Genomic DNA, 24,750 nt, shown 5'->3' with positions numbered 1-24,750 from the left:
CCCCAGATGTGGGTCCCATGCTTGCTATGCCACCAGATTCAAGCTAGCCTGGCTGATGAAGTGTGATACCCTGAAACCGGTCCCATTTTGCTTTTTTCTGGTCCAGGGAGGACCTGGCAGGGCCGTTTAGGCTGGACTTTTCCCATGGAGAACAGGGTCAAGACAGATTTGCATACAGCTGGGTCCAAACTGGAATGGCATGGCAAGCTAAAAACCTGATGGATTAAACCCAGATCTTTGTGACTGGGGGTGAATGTTTGATTTGCTCTGCATTCCGTCCATCATCTGTTGTTTTTGCTTTTGTTGCCCCAAGTGGGAAGGGTATGCCCAGATGTGGGTCCTGTGCTTGCTATGCTACCAGATTGAAGCTAGCTTGGCTGCTGAAGGGTGATATCCTGAAACTGGTCCCAGGATGCTTTTTTTCTGGTCCAGGGAGGACCTGGCTTGACAGTTCGGGCTGGACTGTTCTCAGGGGGAACAGGGTCAACACTGATTTGCATATGGCTGTATGGCTGGGTCCAAACTGGAATGGCATGACAAGCAAAACAAGTGATGGATTAAACCCAGATCTGTGACTGGGGGTGAATGTTTCATTTGCTCTGCATTCCGTCCATCATCTGTTGTTTTTACTTTTTAAATAAAGCATTTCTTTTTTAAATGGAGCTTGTTTAAAGAAACATGAAAAGTTTTCTTTTCATTTTTTCAGAGTAGGCAGTAGTTAGTGGGACCACTGCCTGCTCCGAAAAAATATTTTCACTACCATTCACAAAGGGGAATGTGTTAACACCAATTTGAAATTGGTGTTAACTGTGATTGTTTTGCGACCACATTCACAGTCGCAAAACAATCATAAATACCATTCAGATTCGGTATTTGGCAAGGATGCCCTGAACAGGCTCCTTCCTAATCCCGAATCTCACAACTCAAATTGTGATTCGGTAACAAGTTATAACTTTGAGGGCGAGATTTTGCATGGGAGTTTCGTCACATTTTTTTAAATAAAACTCCAATGTAAAATCTCATTTGTTAAATATTGTAATTCATTCAGATATAATCATGATAGACCTGCTAAACATATGTGTGAGGTCTTAAGATCAGATATCATTACCTGTGAGGTCATGGGTTGTGATGCCACTTCCTGCAATGCCATGTGAGATGTCATGCTCCACGGTGTCATACGCTGTGATGTCATGCACCATGATGACACTTGCATACTACCTACCTTGGTTAATCCCTCCACTGCTGTTTTTAAGGACTTGTGCCCTGCTTGGCACCTCTAGAAGTCCCTATTCTTGCCAGGAAGAAAATATTCCTTGCCTTTTTTTTTTAACCTGGCCACGGTTGCCTCTAGTGAGTGTTTCAGGGCAAGGGAACCCACAGCCTACAGTTCATTCAGGCAATCTGTGTTTTGAGTTTGCATGGGGCTAAGACAGTTATAAATGAGAATGACAGAGCTCCTCTGGCATGCCCATTGCCCAGACGCCCTGTCTCAGAGTTCATCATCTTAACCAGTGTGCACCATGGCGTCAGTACAGGCCCACAACCTTGTGCACCTGTCTAGGAAAAGGAAATGTTGTGGTGCTCCATGCTTTGCTTCCTGACTTTCCATGGACTCACCAGAGGGTGCAACCATTGCCTAGCTCAGGCTGTGGGTGATAATCGAGGTAGGCCAGAGAGGGCACAAGGAGCTACAGAAAAGCCCAATGCCACACAGGACCCAAGAAGCACTTTACATTTCTCTAGCTGATCAACTACTAGGGTGGTGTTATGTCTCCAAGGGAAGGTCAAAAACTTCTAATTGCCCCCTGCTACTCTGGTTCAATTAATGTTCTTGTGCTTCTGTTGTTCTTTCACATCTACTTGTCTCATGCGCCTACTGTTCTCGTCACTTTGCCATGTTTGAGAAATGTTCGAGCAAGCGTTACTTGTGCATGTGCTATTTGGGCAGACTTCCTGTCTATAAGAACCAGTCTTGTTCACACACTGATGCCATGTTCTCTCCTCAGATGATGCCACAATCAGCATGATGCAGCGGCCACGCTGCTCACTCCCAGATATCATTGGTACATCAGAGCTCATGCGTCGCCGGAAGCGGTATGCGCTGAGTGGGACTGTGTGGAATAAGTCCCAACTTACCTGGAGGTAGGAGATTCTGCCATCAAGGTTATGTGGTTCTCTGGCTTGGAAATCTGGATGTCACTTGGGCTATGGTTGTACCCAGGGAGAATGAAGCATAGCTGGGCTTCAAAACAGGGGCACGAGGTCTCTTTGGAACAGTAGTGGGATCTTTTAGGTGTCTGATGTGATGTCTCCTAGGCACTACGTATTGGGGATATCTGGAGGAGGCTGATGAGATATCTCTTGGAGAAGGGTACAATAAGCCATTGTAGCAGGTATCATGCATGGTGTCTGGTTATGAAACAGATATATTCAGGGATGTGGGGGGCATGGACAGCTTAAGAGAAGAAGATGGGGACACTTTGTGGGAAGAATGTGGGAGTTTCAAGCAAAAGGAAGTGTGATATGGTTCATAAAGTCATATTTTGAGGGACATGGGCAAAGGCAATTCCACTGCATTCATCTGTGAAGGTTCATAAGGCAGTCAGTGATCAGCTTGTGTTCTCCTGACATATTGGAGATACTGATGTAAGTCTGACTACAATCAGTATACTTGTAGTAAAATGAATGTGAAGGGCTATGGAGGCAAACAGTCTTTTTTTGCCCATCAGGGGCGAAACAGCAAAGGTAAGCCAATAATGAGGAGGTTTTGTTCCAGGTGAGTAGAGAGATGGACGTTTATTATCAATACTAGGATCTTCGCATGTATAAGCACGCTTAGAAATCAATTTTCTTCATCTAGCAAATCGCCACAGGATCCAAGTTTCAAAAATGGCAAATGACAAACAGAACATTTCAGTTATTGCTCCAGTTGGCCTTGACAGTAAATGTGAAGAAATCCCAAAAGATATTCTTGGGGTGGATGTAAACATAAATCAGGGTTTGGTGGCCTTCTTGTGGAGAGCTTTAACACTTTGTTCATAGCGTTCCACCTTTACAATTACTTGCACGGTGAGGATAGCTGTAAAGATGTGTTTGATGGTATCACACATTAAACTGATGCCTTAGGCGTGAGAGAATACACGTGACCACTTCAAAAGGGGTTCATAAGACAATGGCCATAGAAACTGAGCGAATTAATAAATATAGTGGCAGTTGCAGAAAAAGCTGAGAACAGTCTACAAGAAACCAGAGGAAACTAAACCTTTTTCAGGCTCCGGTACTAATGTGACCATAACAATAGAAGTTGCCCTCAGAGGGTGGGGACCTAGAATGGTGGATATGAAGGTATGCAGTAGGTGGCACATAAAGGACTCCGACCTAAATATCAGTGTACTAAAACTAAAGGCACCACATTTGGCACCTAAAGCATTTAAGGCTCACCTACAGGACAAAGTATGCTGATGCAGATAAAAACACATCAATGTCTTTTAAGTGAAATGAGAAGTGTCTCTCGCGCTTCACCTACCAGAAGTAGCACAAGAGACCTGACAGTGGGCACCACGCAGCAGCAAAATACAGATATGAGTAAAACACCTGCCTTGGAGTAAATAACATACAAACAGACGGGCTGAATTGAAGACACTTCCCAAGTGGGAACTACATTGGAAAGTTTTAACACAAGTCTTTAGGTAGTGGAGGAACACTTCTAACAGACTTCTTCATAACAAAAGGAAATAAAATATACAAGGTCAAACAGCCTTATTCCCACAATAACAGGCCAATAGTAATTAACTCTTGAAGAATTTTTAAAGGACATTTGGATACACTTTCCCACCAATTCCCCAAATTCCTCAGGTGGCCAGCAAGATACACTGCACAGTCACCAAGATTCTCACTGCACCCTCATGGAACAGACAACCACGCTTCCCAGCTGTGAAAAATGTTTCTTTTATTGATATCGGATAATTAAGGTATGTAAAATGTGGGTGCCTGAACTCCTTCCCTAAACCGGGTGTACTTACTTATATTGTGGTCATACCTGTAAGAGTAAGAACTGCCACCTTACTCTATCTCAATGAAAGTTAACAACTTGTCAAGACTTTGACACTTCACTGGACAATAATAGTTCATCCAGATGCAACGATCTTGAATTTGGAAGCCTAGCTCCTGAACTTATAGTATGTGGCAGTACATCCTAAAACAAGATCATGCTACGTGGCAAAGTGTGAACGGCTAATGGTCAAAATTATATAACATTACAGACTGGAGTACAGGTGATCTTTTTCCACCTAGCAAATGAGATTTTGCAGGATTGCTGGTTTACAAGTTAAAAAGGTGATGTGTGAAGGACGGCAGCTAAACCGATCATCACCAATGATTTAATCCCTGTTACCATACACACAAGCCGGGTGCTTTATGGTCACCAGACCACATCTTAATACCGGACAGAAGGTCACATTTCCACTAACCACAGTGAAACTGCCAACCATTTACGACTTGATCCTCACTGCTACACAAGAATTGTTACCATTTTGTATGAATCCACCAGACATGGGAAAGCCCTGGGTAACGCGCCATATTGGGTGAAGCATGTGTTAGTTGAATAATATTATAAGAAAGACAGAAAAAGAATATGATTACCGACAGGGCCGGCTTTAGTTCTGGTGGCGCCCTGTGCGACAGTCTTTTTAGGCACCCCCACCCCATGACTACCTCCTCAGATTCCCTCATTACCACCTGGTAAATGTGGCCTTCATCTCTCCATAGCCCCCTTTCACATACATTCCTTTGTTTTAAATCGCTTATAAAGTCTGGCTTTGCTAATCCACCCAGGCATCCGCATAAAATTTAGATCAGTTCTTTGCAGCAGGCATACTAACCCTCTATGCTACCTTATGGCGAGTCAAAACTGGCACAAGACAAAACTCCCATCTCTCTCCCTAGTAGGAACATTAATCACAAGAGGTATCTTTACATTTTAATTGCTTCCTGAAGGCTGGACACACAAGGAACTTTTCAGCAGGTGCTTTTAAATCGCAAGTTTCTAAGTTATTGCTAAACACAGTGCCCCCCTGAGGTCAGCGCCCCCCAATTCAGGTCAGCCCCCAGTGTGGGCGCACCGCTTGCATCACTCTAAAGCTGGCCATGATTACATAAGCTACACCAAGAGAATGGGAATTAAGTACTATTTTCTAGAGAAAATGTTACATTTCTTGATATCAGACAAGTAAAATATGCAAAATGTGTGTGCCCATACCGCTCCCTAAACCATGTGTACTTACTTGGATTATGGCCAAACCTGTGGAGTAAAAATTCAGCCTTGGCTTGTTTTGAGTCTAGGCCTTCCTTTCACAGTAATGCTTCTGTAAAGTTGTTATTGGGCCTTAAAAGACTGATAGTAGGTCATCAAAATCACTACCAACACTGCCACCTTGGAATCTAAACGGGATCTACATTTTATTGATTCTTAAAAAAATAATCTTGTCACCACTTGTGGAAATGTCTATTCATAGTAGACTTGCCATTATGGCTCTTCACAGTTGATAACCCTTTCATACAGAATTACCAAGACAAACCTCGCCTCTGAATATTGCCGATGGCAGTTTCCCTTTTTTTTGTCAACCAAATTTTAAAGTTGCCAACATTATTTCCAAACTCTCAGTCTCGAAGCTGACAGAGAATTTGGCACACTTGCTGTTAGAATATCACTAATTGCTATCTGCATGAGTTTGCATACCCCACCCCACACTAATAATCACACCAGCTCCTATCAATTAAATCTACCACAAAGAAACTGAAGTGCATGCATGTAATGGCTTGCTTGAGCACACAGGACTATCCCAAGTAGTCAAAACTAACTAATAACACTGTACGAACCACTAACTGTGGGTTCCCCAGCAGTGTGTTGCCTGGCGTAAAGTGCTTCAATGCCTAGTCAGTGGTATTTGGCTCAAAATAAATGTAATTACAATACAATAAAATGCCACTTAGAAAGAAAACAACAATTCAGAAACACTAAATAACTATTAGGGCAGGCAATACTAGGAAACCCATTTGCACCTACAATTCCACACCCACCTCCACAGTAGGCACAAATCCATAGAAAGCATGTGAATCTATAGGAGGATTCAGGCTACAAAAGAAGGTTACTTAATTGCAACAGCAGCTTGCATCAATTATATATTCACTTGTGAACCACCCAACCTCTCAGTGAGATAGAAAAACAACATGCATGTTTTCAAATATAGAAACATGCACATTTCTATACCAGCGCAACAATTAAGGGGAATGAAAATCTCACGAAAACACTGAAGCTAACATATTGAATTTTTAAGAAATCCGTATAGTTCGTGTCACAATTTAACTTAAACAAGCCACAAGCTGCTAGACTGAGGAATAGATTGTGAATCTATAAAAGATATAAGTGCTACATCACTTATGCAGGTAACTAACGTTTTTATGGAGCAGTGGATAAAGAGGTCTCAAGGGCAGTGGGTAGAGGATTTCTGTGTGCGATGAGCACAGAATCTCTGGGCAGCATTACCACAGGTATGAGGCCTCTGCGGCAGGATTTCCCTGGGGCAGCGGGTAAAGGAGTATTTGGGGGCAGAGAATTAAGCAGTCTCTATAGCAACAAGAAAGGTCTTTTCATCGCAGGGCAAAGGGAATTTTCAAAAGCATCAGGGTAATATTCACTGGGGCAGAAAATAGGGACTTCTAAATATCAGGAGGACCATGTGAGCATGTAGGAGGTCTCTGGGGTAGTAGGTAGAGCACTTGCATGACTGTCGACAGGGATGCACTGTAGCCGTCGATATGGAGTCTCCAGGTCTAGGTAGCACGGTCACTGGTGCAGTGGAGAAGGCTGATGTGGAGAAAGTAGTACATTTCTGAAGCAGCATTCAGGTGTCTCTTGAACAGTTATACCTGTATCTGTGGTGCATTGACATAAGAGGTCACCATCTATTGCTTAACACTTTCTCTCTCTGATGTAGGGTGCGTAGCTTCCCTCAGATCTCCACTCTCCCCAAGGACACCATCCGCACCCTGATGTACTACGCCCTCAAAGTCTGGAGCAACTCATCACGCATCACCTTCCAAGAGGCATCAACAGACAGCTCGGACATCCTCATCGACTTCAACAAGTCCTACCATGAGGATGGCTACCCTTTTGATGGCCCAGGTGGCACTTTGGCTCATGCTTTCTTTCCTGGTGAGCACCCCATCTCAGGAGACACCCATTTTGACGATGATGAGACCTGGACCTACAACTCAGCAGGTATTTCTTTGTTTCATACTTTTATAAAAATCTAATTTGCAGAATTTCCACCATGCACACAGACAAACAGTTGATGCCAAAGTAGAAGAGAAGCTCAAGATCTGAATCTTGAGGCAAAAGGAACGGACCAACCAGAACTAGTGGGGTTATACAAACTCTTTTTTGTGTCTGATTTAAGGTTTGGCAGACTGGTTACAAAGGTGACGGATATGCCATGTGCCTTATCACAAGTGCACTCTATCCTATGGCATGTTTAAAAGGCAAACAGGATACCTGTCAGGTCTGGGAAGGAGTAACCAGTCCACAAAACTGTAATCCAGGCCATTTATCGCATACATACTTTGGCCAGTTTTACTGAAACATATTGTATGCTACCTTATTTTACGAAATAATCAGTGAAGAGACTTCTCTGCTAAGAAGCCAATGCAGTGCATTTGAGGCGGTGTTATCTGGTGCCACTTTACGCATCCCCTCGGTTTCGCGTTTTCACTGTAAAAAGGCTTAGCAAGCACCAACACTCTTAAAGCAAAATTATTTCTTCTGGGAAGTATTTTATTTATTTTCAGCCTATGCAGACTATGATTGAATATTGTATTTACCTCGTGCATTTGAACATCCAGTCTCAAAAATAGTGTAATTGTGTTACCCTCATAGACATAATAATGAGAAATGTAAATGGCAGAAGGTATGCTTCATAAATACTTCAAAACATAACATACCAAATACCAGAATTTTTTGGCTGCCCCATAAAGGTCTGATATAAACAGAATTGATGAGAAGCCTGATCCTTGAAGAGAGCCAGGCATTCCTGGCTCCTGTGAAATGGCTACTCTCCTATTAGCAGTCTCAGGGTGCAAAGTTATAGATTTGAAGAAAACCACCCATTATCATACTTAAAATCCTGGGTGCCAAATCTGCCCACACCCTCACTATCCTGTGGCACATTGTGCAGAATATCACTAGGCGATCCATCAGAACTAAAAACGCACAGTCTGCTCTTATTAAGATGTTCCCTTATAACCACGGTCACACCCAAAAGACTCTACTGTGTGCCTCAATTCCATGCAGAGAATGGATTCCTGATTACGAAAAAAATACAGTTTTCAAGTTCAGTATTCCTATAAAGTGCCAGTTGCAATGACATAAGGCAAAGTGCTAGGATTCCATCACCAATGTTTTCATGGTGCCCTAACATGTCGTTTAGGCCCTGAGCATGAAAAGTATACTGAGACCATGGTCTTTGTCAAACTGTGTACATATACTGAGAGACCCTGAGAGTTGGTAACAGACAGAGGGGCAGATTTATCATGGTATTGCTTTGCTCGTGCACCATGTATGGTGTCTCAAGGTCAACAAAATACTTAAAATTATCGAACAACGTGGCCCTGCGTTGCTTGGTTATTCTGGAGTACTGCAAGGCAGCGCAAGTCACCCTCTGCCCTTGGAAGGCGTCCCTTATCTGAAACATGGATATTCCCACATGTCCACCCTTGGATTGTGGCACATTCCCAGATGTACCAATACTGGTAAACCTGGGAATGCATCAAAATGCTATACCTTCCCAGTGGAGGCACAACAAGCATAAATATATTTTTTCCTCCTTGTTGTTTTCTCTTTCTAAGTTTGCTGCATTCTGCAGTACACTTAGCAAGAGGAAAAACAGTCTATTGTTTTTGGGCAGGGAGATGTCCCTTTTTGCACAAAAACAATCCTGCCTGTAACACAGGCATCCTTGCACTATGGTGCAGGAGTGACTGCATTGGCGCTCGACACCCGATTTCGTGCCATAGCAGGCAGAGCACATGAATGCACCATCCATTGGTAAATATGGCACATTCCTGCCCTCTTCTTTTCAGGCAGTGCAGCAAGTTCTCTCGCTGCATTGCGTGAAATCTTAATAAATCTGTCCCAGTGTCTTTGCACATAGGTGTCAAATGCTGTGTTATATGTTATACAGTTTATGTTACAAAAAGCAGCTGTGGAACAGGCTAGTTTTGTTATTCTTGGGGAAGGATGACGAGAAAAGCCAGCTTGATGCAAAGATGACTTACCAGCTCCTACTGCTGGAATGTCCTAGAGAAGTAATGATCTTGGATAGAAACCCTTCTTATCATCCTTCAGAGAAAGTATTTTTCAATTATTGTCTTTATGTTATATATTTTCTGTAAGCAATTTATATAAACCCTAGGTCACTGTCCTCCATTGTCTTCTGCCTGTCCTACAGTAATTGTTTTTAAAGTGCTATTTCACACTAAGGGGGTCATTCTGACCTCGGCGGTAAAAGGCCCTTACCGCCGGTCAGAAGACCGCCATTCTACCGCCGCGGCCGTGGTAAACCGCCACAGTCATTCTGACCTCCAACTGTCAAGCCGCCAAAAACCCGACATCCATGGAAGGCCGCCACAGCAGCGGGCAGTGATAAACTGGAGATGACCAAACCTCCACCGCCACGCCAACACAAACACGCCCATGCCATTCTGACCCACAAATCCATGCGGCGGTCTTTCAACTGCGGTATTCCATTGGCGGTACACACCGCCGCGGTCAAAATACACACACCTTTACAAAACACAACCACATTGGACAATTTGAATTACACACACCTGATACACATACACACAACACTCCCACACACCCATTACAATATAAAACACACACCCACATCACCCACAAACCCTTACGACCACAATTACTGAGAGAAGGCCAGAGAGACTGAGAGAGAACACAGGGAACGCTAAGCACAACACACACAGGAACCCAACATCATCACCCACACCACATCTACGCACACATCCCCACACATCACCACGCACATCACCACAAACACCACCCCACACCTCATCCACACCACCCCATGGCACCCCAAAGACACCCCAGGTTCTCGGACCAAGAACTCAGGGTCATGGTGGAGGAAATAATCAGGGTAGAGCCCCAGCTCTTTGGCACACAGGTGCAGCACACCACTATAGCAAGGAAGACTGAGCTATGGCAAAGGATTGTAGACAGGGTCAACGCTGTGGGACAGCATCCCAGAAATCGGGACGACATCAGAAAGCGATGGAACGACCTACGGGGGAAGGTGCGCTCGATGGTGTCGCGACACAACATCGCTGTGCAGAAGACTGGCGGCGGACCCCCACCCACTCCACCCCAATTTACAGAATGGGAGCAAGAGGTAGTAAACATCCTGCATCCTGACGGCCTCGCTGGAGTACACGGAGGAATGGACTCTGGTAAGTCGAATCTCAACTACTTAACCCCCCCCAATCACCAGCATGCCAACCCACAACCCCACCCTCACCCCCAATCTCAAACCCCCCAGCACACATCCTCCCTGCCATTGTCCCACCAGCACAACCCACCCTAAACAACACCAACCCCTGAATGCCAACACAAACCATAGACACCCATCACCAATGCATGACCACTGCACATACCCATCCCCCCCCCCCCAACCACCCTCACAACCCCTCCCACAAGGGAATGCCAGCACTGGGGGACAAGGGCACCCACCAAATGCACGCAATGGCACACACGAAAACTATAACAATACTCTGTTACCCCTGCCAGGCCCGAACGCCAACACACCGCCACGGAGGGTCCAGATTTGTCTATCCCACCCCCAGAACAGCCCCCCAGTGAGGACACCAGCTCTGTCGAACTCAACCCTGACGACCAGCCCAGACAATCGGGGACCTCTGGACAGTCGGTTCCCCACACACAGACACAGGCCACAGCACACCCAACCCCCTCTGGGAATACCAGCACAGCTCCCACCCAGCGGGCCCATGCATCTGTCTCCAGGACGCGTCAATCAGCGGTGTGTCCGCCACTACAGGGCACCCAGGCTGACCCAACACCCCAACAACAACAGGGATCTGGGGGCAGTGGTAGTGGGCACACCGTCCAGGGGACAGAGGCCCAGGAACACAGGGGAACTGGGAGGGCTGCTGTGCGACAGGGGGGGGGAGGAGAGGCCCAGGGAACCCACTCTCCAAGAGGCCCTCACCACCATCATGGGAGCATACCACCACTCCCAAGAGACGATGGCGACGGTACTGGACAGGTTCAGCGAGATCCAGGCACAGCAGGAGGAACGCTACATGGGGTTCAGCAATGAACTCACGACCATCGGTACCGCTATGGGGAGCATAGTCCAGGTCTTAAACCGGATAGAAACCACATTGCGGGACCATGTGGCACCCCAAAGGGCCCCTGTCACTAGCCAGGACCAGGAACAGCCTACCACCTCTGCCGGCGCTAGTGGACAGGAGGCCCCACCACAAAGTCAGGCCACCAGATCCCCACCTCCTGCTGAAGAACAACCACCCCGCAAGCGGAACCTGAGATCTCACAGGAAGACAGAGTAGGATGCCAAGACCCCCGCCAGCAATGGATACCCCCTGATGTCATCCCACTGTCCCACATTGTCACCCTGTCCAACCTTGAACTGCCCCTGCTCCATCCTTCCACAGGCATATGGACAATGCACCTGTGAGACTGAGAACTGGACTCTGCCATGGACATTACTCCACCCCCTCCCATCACCGTATTAATATCATGCACCAAAATCTAGCACTAAAAATAAAACACTCATTGCACTTAAAATATTCAGGAGTCAGCCTGTATTATTTACAAATGTTTTACACAATACTGTACAATGATGGTCAGACAATTTGTGATGACAACATACCAATGTCAATACGCTTTTGTCCATGGGCTAAGCAATCAGAAGTCACGCAGTGGGTCAAACAGCACTGAAAAGGGAAGGGAAAAGCAAAAATAAGTTTAAAAAGAACTGGGGGTAAATGCAGAAAGTAGAGATGCAGGAGGCTTTAAGGAAATGTTAAATTGCGTGGGTGATTCTTACCTGTCTGCTACTGAAAATATTGTTGGATGACTGTGTCCCTGTTGTCTGTGTCGTCCCCGTCGTCTTCCTCCTCTTCACTCTCCACAGGCTCCACAGCTGCTACAACACCATCATCTGGACCATCCTCCTGCAGGAAAGGCACCTGCCGTCACAAAGACAGGTTGTGAAGCATGCAGCAGGCCACGATGATCTGGCACACCTTCTTTGGTGAGTACATCAGGGATCCCCCTGTCATATGCAGGCACCTAAACCTGGCCTTCAGGACCCCGAAAGTCCTTTCAATTATCCTCCTCGTTCGCCCATGGGCCTCATTGTACCTTTCCTCAGCCCTGGTCCGGGGATTCCTCACTGGGGTCAATAGCCAAGGCAGGTTGGGGTAACCAGAGTCACCTATTAGCCACACACGGTGTCTCTGTAGCTGTTCCATCACATAGGGGATGCTGCTATTACGCATCACATACGTGTCATGCACTGACCCAGGGAACTTGGCATTTACATGGGAGATGTACTGGTCAGCCAAACAGACCACTTGCACATTCATAGAATGGTAATTTTTCCTGTTTCTGTACACCTGCTCATCGTCTTTAGGGGGTTCTAAAGCCACATGGGTCCCATCAATGGCACCAATGATGTTGGGGATATGTCCAAGGGCATAGAAATCACCCTTCACAGTGGGCAAATCAGCCTCCTCAGGGAAAACAATGTAGCTACGCATGTATTTCATCAGGGGAGACAGCACTCTGGACAAAATCTTTGAAAACATAGGCTGAGACATTCCAGATGACATGGCCACTGTTGTCTGGAATGAGCCACTTGCCAAAAAATGGAGGACTGACAGAACCTGTACTAGAGGAGGAATTCCTGTGGGTTGGCGGATGGGGGACATCAGGGCTGGCTCCAGCTGGGCACACAGTTCATGTATAGTGGCACGGTCAAGTCTGTAGCGTAGTATTATATGGCGTTCTTCCATTGTCGACAGGTCCACCAGCGGTCGGTACACGCGAGGATTCATCCTTCTCCTTGCAAGTCCCAGCGGACGGTGCCTAGGAAGGACAACATGGAGCACAGAGTCAAGCAACCCCCAGGTACGTAACCACAGCTTGCACAGTAATTGAATCGAAATGCAGTGAAAGGCTTGTATGAGTGGCAATGCAAGGCCTAGGCCTGTGTGACGCAGTTGAAATTAAGCCATGTGGGCCCTTAAAATGGCGGCTGCCTGACCTGTGAAGTGGGACAATGGAATGTGAGGTCAATGCGCTGGCGTGGCACACCGTGGCGGTAGGCGGTCGAAGACCGCTGTACGAAGCCGCATTGGTCAGCATTGAAGCCTATGGGTTTCAGGAGCCAATAACGAGGTGTGCCGGCGGTCGCGGTACGCACCGCCGCGGTACGCACCGCCGCGGGCGTGACCGCCATTTTCTATCTGCTTAATCACTCGAGACCTGATCATCCACAGGAGAGGACCTATACTGCAAGTGCTGCTGTGACCTCGGTCTGGAAGTGACAATGGCTGCTGCGACTGGGGAAAGGGCCCCTGCCTTCACGTCTGTAGAGTTGGAGAAACTAGTGGATGGGGTCCTCCCCCAGTATGCGTTACTCTACGGTCCTCCAGACCAACAGGTAAGTACACTGGGTGCACGTTGAATGGGATATGCCTGTGTGGAGTGGGGTGGATGTAAGTTGGTGGGGTGGGGAGCGAGAGGTGGGAGGACATCCGCCGCGGAACCAGGAAGACCGCAGAGTCACTGCTGGGGATGGCCTCCCAACCTAGGAGGGGTGCCAGTCGTACCCTGACCCCCCTGATGTCCCGGATCCTGGCAGTGGCCTACCCTGATTTGGATGGGCGCTTGAGGACATCACAGCAGACACAAGGGGGTGAGTATCAGCACATTCTGCTATTTTTACGCGCAGTGGAGGCGTCTGGGTGGGGGTGGAGGCCTCTGGGTGACATTAGGCCAGGGTGCTTTCTGTAGTGTAGTCCTCTCCTTTAGGCATGGCCCTGTGCCCCCGCCCCCCACCTCTGTAGGGTGACAAGTACAGCTATCGATGGTCCAGCATCACACATGTGCGCTTTTGTTGTCTCTAGACCTGTTGCCTAGTCAGTATTACTCAATAGTGTACCCCGATTGCGCGGCTTAGTGCATGAGGCTCCTGTGTCTGTCCTCTCCGCCAACGGTGTTGACATTGCATACACTCAACCTGTTCTTTGTTTCTCTCCCCCCACCCTTCTTCTTCATCTTCTTGTGCATGTGTGCTTTAGCATCATCAGGCGGAGGAGAATTGGCATCGGAGCACGAGGGAGCTGCAGGTCACAAGGCCCCGGTGGGCTCAGGAACAGACACCGAGGGCACCAGTGATCCGGAGGGCGAGGGGAGCACCACAACGGGGACCGGTGGTGACACCAGCGACACCGACACGTCCTCGGATGGGAGCTCCCTAGCGGTGGTGGCAACATCCGTGCCCCCCGCCTCTACAGGTACAGCCGCCACCCAGCGCACCAGCACCGCCCTCCCAGCAGCCCCTCAGCCTTCGCTCCGTGCCCGCTCGCCCAAGAAGGCGGGCATCTCCTTCGCCCCAGGCACCTCAGCCCCTGCCCCTGTCACCCCTGCTGCCCTCAGTGCGGAGATCATTGACCTCCTTCAGACCATCATTGTTGGGCAGACTACCCTTTTGAATGCCATTCAGGGGGTAGAGAGGGAGGTGCATCGGAGCAATGCCTACCTGGAGGGCATTCATTCGGGTCAGGCTGCCCATCAACGATCGTTCAATGCTCTGGCCTCAGCACTGACGGCAGCCATTGTCCCTGTTTCCAGCCTCCCTCTTCTTACTGCCTCCAGCCTGTCTCTGTCTCCTGTTCCTCAGCCTATCCCATCCACACCATCAGACCAGCCTGCACACACCTCAACACCCAAGGCCAGCTCATCCAGACACAAGCACCACAGAACCCACAAACACTCACCCAAGCAACACCCAGATGCAGACATACCAACAGTCACTACCACCTCTGTGTCCCCCTCCTCCTCGTCTCCCTCCTCCCTCCCTGTGACGTCTATACTCACACCTGCATGCACACCACCATCAGCCAGTGCTTCCATCACCAGCACACCGTCCAGTACAGTCCGCACACGTGCAGTCACCACCCCCACTGCCATTTACACGTCCCCTGTGTCTTCTCCCACTGTGTCTGTCACCCCCTCTTCCAAGACACACAAACGCAGGCAGACACCCACCCAACAGCCATCCACCTCACGACAGCCTCCAGAACAGGCACCTGCACCCAAAGACAGCACACCTGACTCTCCTACAACCACATCCTCTTCCTCCACTCCCATCACCACTACTCCTACCCTTTACCTTGGTCCTAAAAAAGTGTTTCTCTCTACTCTTAACCTCTTTCCCTCCCCGACCCACCCCCTCCATCTGCAAAGAGTCCCAAGAGCACCTCAGCCACCACCAGCCCAGCTTCGAGTGTTACTGTGGTGCATGGGTTCTGGAGTCCACCCTTTGCCAGCAGTGACACTTCGATCAGCAGCCAGGGGACAGCCAGCCCCCCCCCAGGCAAGAGGACCAGAAAAGTAAAGGGCCGCCGTGAGAGGACTGACACGGCTGCCCCCAAGGAGGAAACTTCGCCCACTTCACCAGCCACATCATCTAGGGGAGGCAAGGGCCCGAGAGCCCCATCTAAGGAGCGAAAGGGCAGCAGGGCGGAGAAGACAGCCAGCAGGAGCGCGGAGCAGGAGGGCCCCACAAGCCCCATCCCGGGGGTTCGGGAGGACACCAATGGGCCCAGGACTCTGTCACCGAAGGGTCCAGCAACAGCACGGTCGGAGGGCGACTGAGCAGGGAGTCCAGGCCAGGTCTGGCTCCCTTGACTTACTGGACGAGCACCGCTGAAGAGGGCCCCGCCGTGCAGAAGAGCACCGCTGAAGAGGGCCCCGCCGTGAAGACAGGCACCGCTGAACAGGGCCCCGCCGTGCAGAAGAGCACCGCTGAAGAGGGCCCCGCCATGCAGAAGAGCACCGCTGAAGAGGGCCCCGCCGTGCAGAAGAGCACCGCTGAACAGGGCTCCGCCGTGAAGACAGGCACCGCTGAACAGGGCCCCGCCGTGAAGACAGGCACCGCTGAAGAGGGCCCCGCCGTGCAGAAGAGCACCGCTGAAGAGGGCCCCGCCGTGCAGAAGAGCACCGCTGAAGAGGGCCCCGCTGTGCAGAAGAGCACCGCTGAACAGGGCCCCGCCGTGAAGACAGGCACCGCTGAACAGGGCCCCGCCGTGCAGAAGAGCACCGCTGAAGAGGGCCCCGCCGTGCAGAAGAGCACCGCTGAACAGGGCCCCGCCGTCTCAAGCACCGCTCCGCTGGGCACCGCCGTCTCAAGCACCGCTCCGCTGGGCCCTTCCTGTCAAGCACCGCTCCGCTGGGCACCGCCGTCTCAAGCACCGCTCCGCTGGGCCCTTCCTGTCAAGCACCGCTCCGCTGGGCCCTTCCTGTCAAGCACCGCTCCGCTGGGCACCGCCGTCTCAAGCACCGCTCCGCTGGGCCCTTCCTGTCAAGCACCGCTCCGCTGGGCCCTTCCTGTGAAGCACCGCTCCGCTGGGCCCTTCCTGTCAAGCACTGCTCCGCTGGGCCCTTCCTGTCAAGCACCGCTCCGCTGGGCCCTTCCTGTCAAGCACCGCTCCGCTGGGCACCGCCGTCTCAAGCACCGCTCCGCTGGGCCCTTCCTGTCAAGCACCGCTCCGCTGGGCACCGCCGTCTCAAGCACCGCTCCGCTGGGCCCTTCCTGTCAAGCACCGCTCCGCTGGGCCCTTCCTGTCAAGCACCGCTCCGCTGGGCCCTTCCTGTCAAGCACCGCTCCGCTGGGCCCTTCCTGTCAAGCACCGCTCCGCTGGGCCCTTCATGTCAAGCACCGCTCCGCTGGGCACCGCCGTCTCAAGCACCGCTCCGCTGGGCCCTTCCTGTCAAGCACCGCTCCGCTGGGCACCGCCGTCTCAAGCACCGCTCCGCTGGGCCCTTCCTGTCAAGCACCGCTCCGCTGGGCACCGCCGTCTCAAGCACCGCTCCGCTGGGCCCTTCCTGTCAAGCACCGCTCCGCTGGGCCCTTCCTGTCAAACACCGCTCCGCTGGGCACCGCCGTCTCAAGCACCGCTCCGCTGGGCCCTTCCTCTCAAGCACCGCTCCGCTGGGCCCTTCCTGTCAAGCACCGCTCCGCTGGGCCCTTCCTGTCAAGCACCGCTCCGCTGGGCACCGCCGTCTCAAGCACCGCTCCGCTGGGCCCTTCCTGTCAAGCACCGCTCCGCTGGGCACCGCCGTCTCAAGCACCGCTCCGCTGGGCCCTTCCTGTCAAGCACCGCTCCGCTGGGCACCGCCGTCTCAAGCACCGCTCCGCTGGGCCCTTCCTGTCAAGCACCGCTCCGCTGGGCCCTTCCTGTCAAGCACCGCTCCGCTGGGCCCTTCCTGTCAAGCACTGCTCCGCTGGGCACCGCCGTCTCAAGCACCGCTCCGCTGGGCCCTTCCTGTCAAGCACTGTTAACGGTTCACTGTGCCCACCATGCCTCCTCCTGGACCAGTGGAGACAGTGATCCACCTGATGGACTGTGGCTTTGCACTCCCCAGGATGTAACAGTGGGCATGCCACCCACTGTAGAGACTTGAGAGACCGTGGCTTTGCACTCCCCAGGATGTAACAGTGGGCAAGCCACCCACTGTAGAGACTTGAAAGACTGTGGCTTTGCACTCCCCAGGATTGTACAGTGGGCAAGCCACCCACTGTAGAGACTTGAGAGACTGTGGCTTTGCACTCCCCAGGATTGTACAGTGGGCAAGCCACCCACTGTAGAGACTTGAGAGACTGTGGCTTTGCACTCCCCAGGATTGTACAGTGGGCATGGTGGCCCCTTCGTGGATCTGGCGTCGTGGACTCATGTGGCTGTGGTGCCCCCCCTTTCCCTTCCCCCTGAGGTGCCTGTAGTTTTTTCATCAGATGCCCCTGCAGTGTTCTCTCCAAAGGACTCAGGTCTCCTGTGTGGGCTTTGCCCTTGTGTTGTTACACTTTGGCCCACGGACACTTCCATTTTCTTTTGTTGTGCAGGACTAATTGCCTCGGTTATCCCTTGCAATGTATATAGTTTTTATTTTTTATATTTTTTTGGCTAGTTGACCAATACTTTTCTGAGGCTATTTTGTATATAAATTTTAAATCACAATTTAATTATGTCTTTGCATTTTTCTGGGGGGGTTAGGTGGTGTCACTGTGAGTTGTTGCTCTGCATTGGTGTGTACATGGTTTGGGGGGGGGTGGGGGTCGCATATGTGTGTGCCGTAACCTTTCCTCCTCCCCCCTCCCGTGTGTCGTAGGTGCAGTACTCACCGTTGTCGTCTGCGCCGGCGTTCGTACTCGTGGTAGATGAGCAGGTAGACGAGAGCAGGTAGGATGTTTAATTCGGGTTCCATGCTGTCCTGCTTCCTCGTGGAGTGCGTAGAGGTGAGCGTTTTCCCGTTCGTAGTCTGTTTCCGCCGTATTTTTATCGGCGGGGCTCCCGCCCCGGAAAAGGTGGCGGATTGGTGAGTTGTGATAGTGTGGGCGGTACATTGTCTGCCGCCTGCCTGTTGGCGGTGACCGCCAACCTGTTTGTTTGTACCGCCGTGGCGGTCGGAGTGTTAAAGTGGCGGTCTCTGTTGGCGGTTCCCGCCAGGGTCAGAATTTCATTTTTTTGACCGCCAGACTGTTGGCGGGTTAGCCGCCGCTTTATCACCGACCGCCAGGGTTTGAATCACCCCCTAAGTATTCACAAGTACTCTTCATAATGCTGAAAGTGGTTGTTTCACAGTACTAGCAACACAAATAAGCTCAGTAGCTATTAAGTAATGCACACACTTTATGAACGGACATAATGACCCTTTTTGACTCTTTGAAACTGGAAGGTTGCTTTACCTACACCAGAACCATCTTTCAAATCCTTAGTTTCACTCTAGGCTCAGCTCTCATGTTAATCTCCTATGTCAACATGGTGGCAAAATCTGCCAACTTCACCTTCACATCCAGAAGAAATCTGCCACCTGATCTCCTCTGACCATCTTAAATTAGTAATCCATTTTCTAGCTGTCTAGATTTTGGAAATGCCATACTAGCATGAACCCATCTGACATCCATTGATCCACTCAGAGGTATAGTGTACTCAGCTTTAAGGTTGGTTCACTCTGCTATTAGATTTCATTCCCCACCCCCACACAATTTATAACCTCCACTGATGCCCCATCATTGTCAGAGTTAGATTGAAAATCTGCTGCCTCATTCAAAACACCCATCCATGCTTTGCAGATATACTCGCCGTGTTTGGTGGTTCGATGGGTTTCAGAATCACAAAACACTTGTTGGGACAGAGAAAGGTCATCACCCAGGAGCATGCACCCCGCCTAGAGGTTCCCATAGCAAGCTGTAGTTTTTTGACCCACCACCTCACCGTACATGACGGTCATGCTTGTGTGCTGAAGCCTTTCTGTGATGTGGAATGAGACCTAGACCACATGACGAGGAAGGCAGACCAAGTGCACCTCCCTTTCTAATGAGAGTAACTACTGTCATATCCCCAGGCTGTAGTGAACTGGCAGTGGTGGCAGTGAAATGGTCATAGGGCAAGCTGGTCTCTTTTCCTGTTGACTGCTTTGCAGTAGCAGCCTACCAGCCTCTTCTGCATTTGAAATTGTTCTGCCAGTCCCTTATAAGAAGGTTCTTCACCCATCTGCAACTGAAATTAATGTTGTGTGTATTACAGAAGTTTGGATGTTACATGCTTGTATGTTGCTTATGTGTGGAAAATGCATGTGGCAAGCGCAACAGTACCGGTTGTATTGCTGAATATTGACAGGCAAGAATATCAAGGACAGAATACTGAAGGACAAAACATCGAAAGCTAAGTGCATACAGGGTAATATATATTTACTCCACATCTACTTATCTTAACAGTATTTGTACTGTGTAGATACATATATGTGGACTTAGAGATAGAGAATCTAGACCTACTTTGCTTCTGATATTTGATTTTCGATATTCTGTCCTCGATAATGTGTTTCATCGATGTTGGTGTTTTCGATATTCAGGGGGCACACACTTTAGCCATCGTGTGTTCTTTTTTGTTTCAGGCTTACTTTGTATGGTACTGAAAATGGAGGTTTGGAGAGAGAGCCCAGACAATAAATATATACTGCACGACTGTGCCCCAGAACAGTTGATAGATCTCTTTCAGTAGGTCAGAGAATGGAGTATTGCTGAGATTTTTTAAGACAGGCAAAGAGGGTCCCTCTGAAGATAAGGGGAGTCCCCCGCCCTTTCCAGCCCATTGCTCCCTTATAGAGGCTTCCTCCCCCTCCACCAGAGATTACCAGGTAGTTAAGTGGGCCTCCTCCCTTTTCTTTCTGCTCTTGCTCTGGGATGCTCCTGAGAGGGGGCTTCCAGCTTCCCCTTGTCACAAAGGCCATAGGTGAATCAGTATGCATAGAATTCACAAAAGTGCAGAAATGGCAAAAAAACGTCACAAAACTGAACTGCTGAAATACAGAAGAACAGTCTGCACTTGGGTAGACAGATGAGGCAGAAATGTCCAGTCAGTGTACCATGGTTTCCTGACCAGAAGCCTGGGGTCCCAGACCAGTGGTAATTAGGAGATTTCTTTGTGCTCCAGAGTTGGGATACTGACTGTCACCATGCCATGTTTGGGGCTAGTACCCTGGGGAAAATTTGCTGAACTTGCTAGGAGGGCATTCTACTGCAAGGGAGAAAGCTAACTGACTGCTCTGAAAACACACTGGACATGGCCTGCGACCATGAGCACTGCTGCCACACTGTGCGCATCTAATGGACTCATGCTGGTGCTGCTGGCCCCTCCTTTAGTTCAGGTAGTACGAGACGTGTTGCCTAGTGAGTCTCTAACCCCACACTACCTCCTTGACCAAGCCTTCCACTGCTTGACATCACTGCCCTAACCGTCAAGTGCTAAAAGATTGTATTTGATTACCAGTCTTGTCAAAAAGTAAGGTTGAGACTTTGGACAGATGGTGGTAAATGGCTCCTAGCCGAGCAACCTCAGATTGCCCGGAGATGTCTGAAAATGTTCCCATAACCCTTGTCATTGAAACCACCAAATTAAGGCCCATATTTATACTTTTTAGCGCCGCATTTGCGTAATTTCTTTACACAAAAGAGGCGGACATTTACAAAATACAATTGTATTTTATAAGTTTGTGCTGCTTTTGCTTCATAAAGCGGTGCAAATGCGGCGCTAAAAAAGTATAAATATGGGCCTTAGAATCTTTACAACAACAAAGTAATACTGTTCTGGTGTAGCCTCTACAACCTGGAAATCTTTGTCTTTCACTATAGAACACAGAACCTTCGCCACACTCTCCGTCTTCCCTCAACAGCTCAAGATTGAACTTTTCAGACAATTCCTAGACTAAGATCCTTAGGGATATTTGGCCTCTCCATTTAGTATGCAGTTGATAATGAAGTCCTCCCAAAACTGTTAAGCCCCCTTCTCCTCTTAATGTCATCCTAGCTACGATAGTTCTGTTTCTATGCAAAGTACTCTCACACCATCCGGCCCAGGTGCACTATATAGATGGACAAAAAAAAAAACTAAAGAAAATAAATAAACCTGCAAGGTTAGTCTGTTTGCCAATCTTCTGTGGGACTGGCAAACAGTCATGATCTAACCTTGAGATGGGTGAGAGAAACGAGTCTGACACAAGTACTTCAGAAGACAGGATGAGGTTTTCATTGTGTGTAAGTACCCCATCCTGCCCTGAAAACACAAATAGCTATATTCAGTGGGAGGGAGCACACTGCCAGTAGGTCAGCACGAGTTTGTTTATTGTATTCTGGCCAATGCCGTTAAGAGTGGTTTTAAATAACTCACAAGTAGAAAAGTGTTTGCCACCTGAGTCGGTATAGTCAGTGCTCGCATTTCTGAACAAGGGTTTCTGCATTTTTGCCCTCCTTTCACAGAAAGAAGAGAATGGGATTGGGGGTTCTGGAAATGCTGCTTCTAGTACATCAGGTTAAGAAGCACTTTAAAGCATGCAGGTGCATCCCATGGCTCGTCAAACAATGACTCCTGAGAAGCCTAACAGGGGGAGAGAGCACACTGCCTGCAAGGCACCACCAAGTCTGAGATTGCACTGTAGTAGATGCAGTTCATGGTGTTTTTGAATTGTTCACTTGTAGAAACATCTTTGACACCTGAGCTGGTGCAGCCAGTGCTTGCATTTTTGGTCTTTGGGATCTTGCCCATCTTCAGTAGAAGCTAGCAAGTTGATTTGCGGTGATTGAAATGCCATTTGATGTGCTCTAGGTAAAGTACCACTCCAGAGCATGCGCGTGCATCTCATGAGAGTTATATTTTAAAATTGTAACTAATACTAACTGAAAAATCCAGAAATTCTGAACGTTTGGCTTTGTGACCGGTTGGCTGCTGCAGGTGAACAGGGACAAAAGATAATTAGTGGTTATTTTCAAAGATGGGGTCTTTAAATTATTTACACCTGAGGGCATCCTGTATCCTCAAGAATAAATGAATGAGACTGAAACAAGTGTTTGCATGGGTTACTACACTTTTTTCAATTCATTGGAAAGTAATCAATATCTATCACCCAACTGCACAATTGATTGGGGGATGTGTCCCCTATTACTGCCATACATCAATTAATTACAGTGGAACTGTTTTAATCAATTGCTCAAAAAGTAAATCTTCTATTTTAAACCCTTCTTTTTCATACATTATAAAAGCTTTACCTTTTCATTAGTTATAACATGATCTGTTGCACCAGTTCTGCAGTGCTTCTGTTCCATAGTGAATATGGCATCATCATCGTCAAAAAAGCCCCTAATTTCTAATAAAAAAAATGAAACAAATGAGCAAATATACAATCTTACCCAGTGCCTCTACTTAAATTGACCAAATGGCAACACCTATCCCCAATACCATATATTAACCAAGCATGAAGTTGGCCTTAAAAGCTTACAATACCGTCATCGACTCCCTTGGATGTCATAATCGAACATAGCTTACATCTATTTATTCTGTCGAAGGCAAAGCTTAGGTCCATAGGTGCCATCTGAATGAACCCTTGTTTGGCTGCCATATAGTTATTAATTATCAGATACTGATTAAGGCCCTGGTCTACAGCACCTACGCCTCAGTGAAACCCATACTGAAAGTCAGATATTATGTTCTTATCTTGGGCTCAGATAGGCAGCCTGTACATTAGAACTCTTCCTGTAACTTTAACTATCTAGGCAATCAAAGAGATCAATCAGTAACAGGCAGGATTACATATGTTACTTTTCTCAAAGACTGGCATTTAGATAGATTGAGAACAAGCCCCTATAATCTTGCTATGTCAAGCTATATTACACGTAATTGTTAATAGGTGGGTGTTAGAAATTGGTTTCTGGTTGGCAGAGGTATGCCCGCTGTCCAAGCAGGAACCACAGACTTAGTCAGGGAAGTCAAATACACACATAAACGTTAACCTCTGCTCACCCTCTTGTATCTTGCCACAAAGCAGTCAGGTTTAACTTAAGATACAATATGTAACTTCTTTGTGCAACACTTAAAAAACAGTAAAAGATTGAGAAAACACAAAAATGATCCACGCCAGGTTAGGAAAATAAAGCTCAATTTAATAAATAAATCAAGACCAAAACAACAAAAATCCAATAAATAGATCCTTAGATATTAGACTTTAGGTGAAAATAGTGCATAGAAGCGCAAAGTGTCAACTGTGGTTGTCTGGTTGCTCCAGACTCGGACAAAGTTCAGGCTGACTGCGATGCAGTGTGGGCTGGCTACAGGGACCTACTTGGGCCCACTGAACACAGTACCTTTCTGTGCGGCGTTGCTTTGCAAGGCTTTGCCTCAGTTCTGAGAAGTTGTGTGGCAAGGCTTTGCAGGGCTTGGCACTGCTTTGCAGCGATCCAGGGGAGCTGTGAGGCAAGGTTTTGCAGGACTTGGCGTTGCTTTGCGGCAATCCCAGGGGACTGTGCTGCAAAGCTTTGCAGGGCTTGGTGTCACTGTGCATCAATTCCAATGGACTGGCAGTGACACAGCGAGGCTTTGCGGGGCTTCGCTCCGCCCGGCTTTGATTCCAGTGAGGCTGGCAGCTGTGTAGTGAGGCTTTGTGGGGCATTGATTTGCTTTGTGGCAGTTCCGATGAGGACCACAGTTAACAGAGCACCTTAGGCCCACTTCCAATGGCCCAGGACTGGATTGGCACTACATGGCAGAGTAGACTCACAGATGGCAGAGTCCAGATGCTGTAGCAGGTGAGTTGGAAGTCTTTTGAGTTCCTGAGACTTCATTAAACAGGAGTCAAGTCAGCAAGCCCTTGGAGTCACTTTAGTTCTGAGTTGGAGAGATGCAGGTCTTGTTGTTCTCACTCCCAGGCAAGAGGCCAACAGACAGCAGGTCAGCTCAGCAAAGCAGGAGTCCAGCTAAATAGCAGCTCAGCAGAGGGCATTCCTAGTAGAAGCACAGAAGTCCTTCTTCGGTAGGTCCAGACGTGTACTGAGTTGGTGGTGTCAGGGTTCTATTCTTATACATAGTGGTGCC

The 24,750-nt window shown here is 48.8% G+C and overlaps 1 protein-coding gene across 1 annotated transcript in view; it reads left to right on the top strand.

The window, feature by feature from the left end:
- The window catches only part of MMP25 (matrix metallopeptidase 25), a 162,087-nt gene that overhangs the window by 67,813 nt on the left and 69,524 nt on the right, over positions 1–24,750 (top strand). The window contains exons 3-4 of the mRNA XM_069244338.1: positions 2,007–2,142; positions 6,996–7,279. Of these exons, the coding sequence (XP_069100439.1) occupies positions 2,007–2,142; positions 6,996–7,279 (420 nt within the window). The remainder of the gene's footprint in view (positions 1–2,006; positions 2,143–6,995; positions 7,280–24,750) is intronic.

Source organism: Pleurodeles waltl, chromosome 7 (genome assembly GCF_031143425.1).
Source record: "Pleurodeles waltl isolate 20211129_DDA chromosome 7, aPleWal1.hap1.20221129, whole genome shotgun sequence".
Lineage (NCBI taxonomy): Eukaryota > Metazoa > Chordata > Amphibia > Caudata > Salamandridae > Pleurodeles > Pleurodeles waltl.
This window is presented reverse-complemented; position numbering and strand designations above follow the sequence as displayed.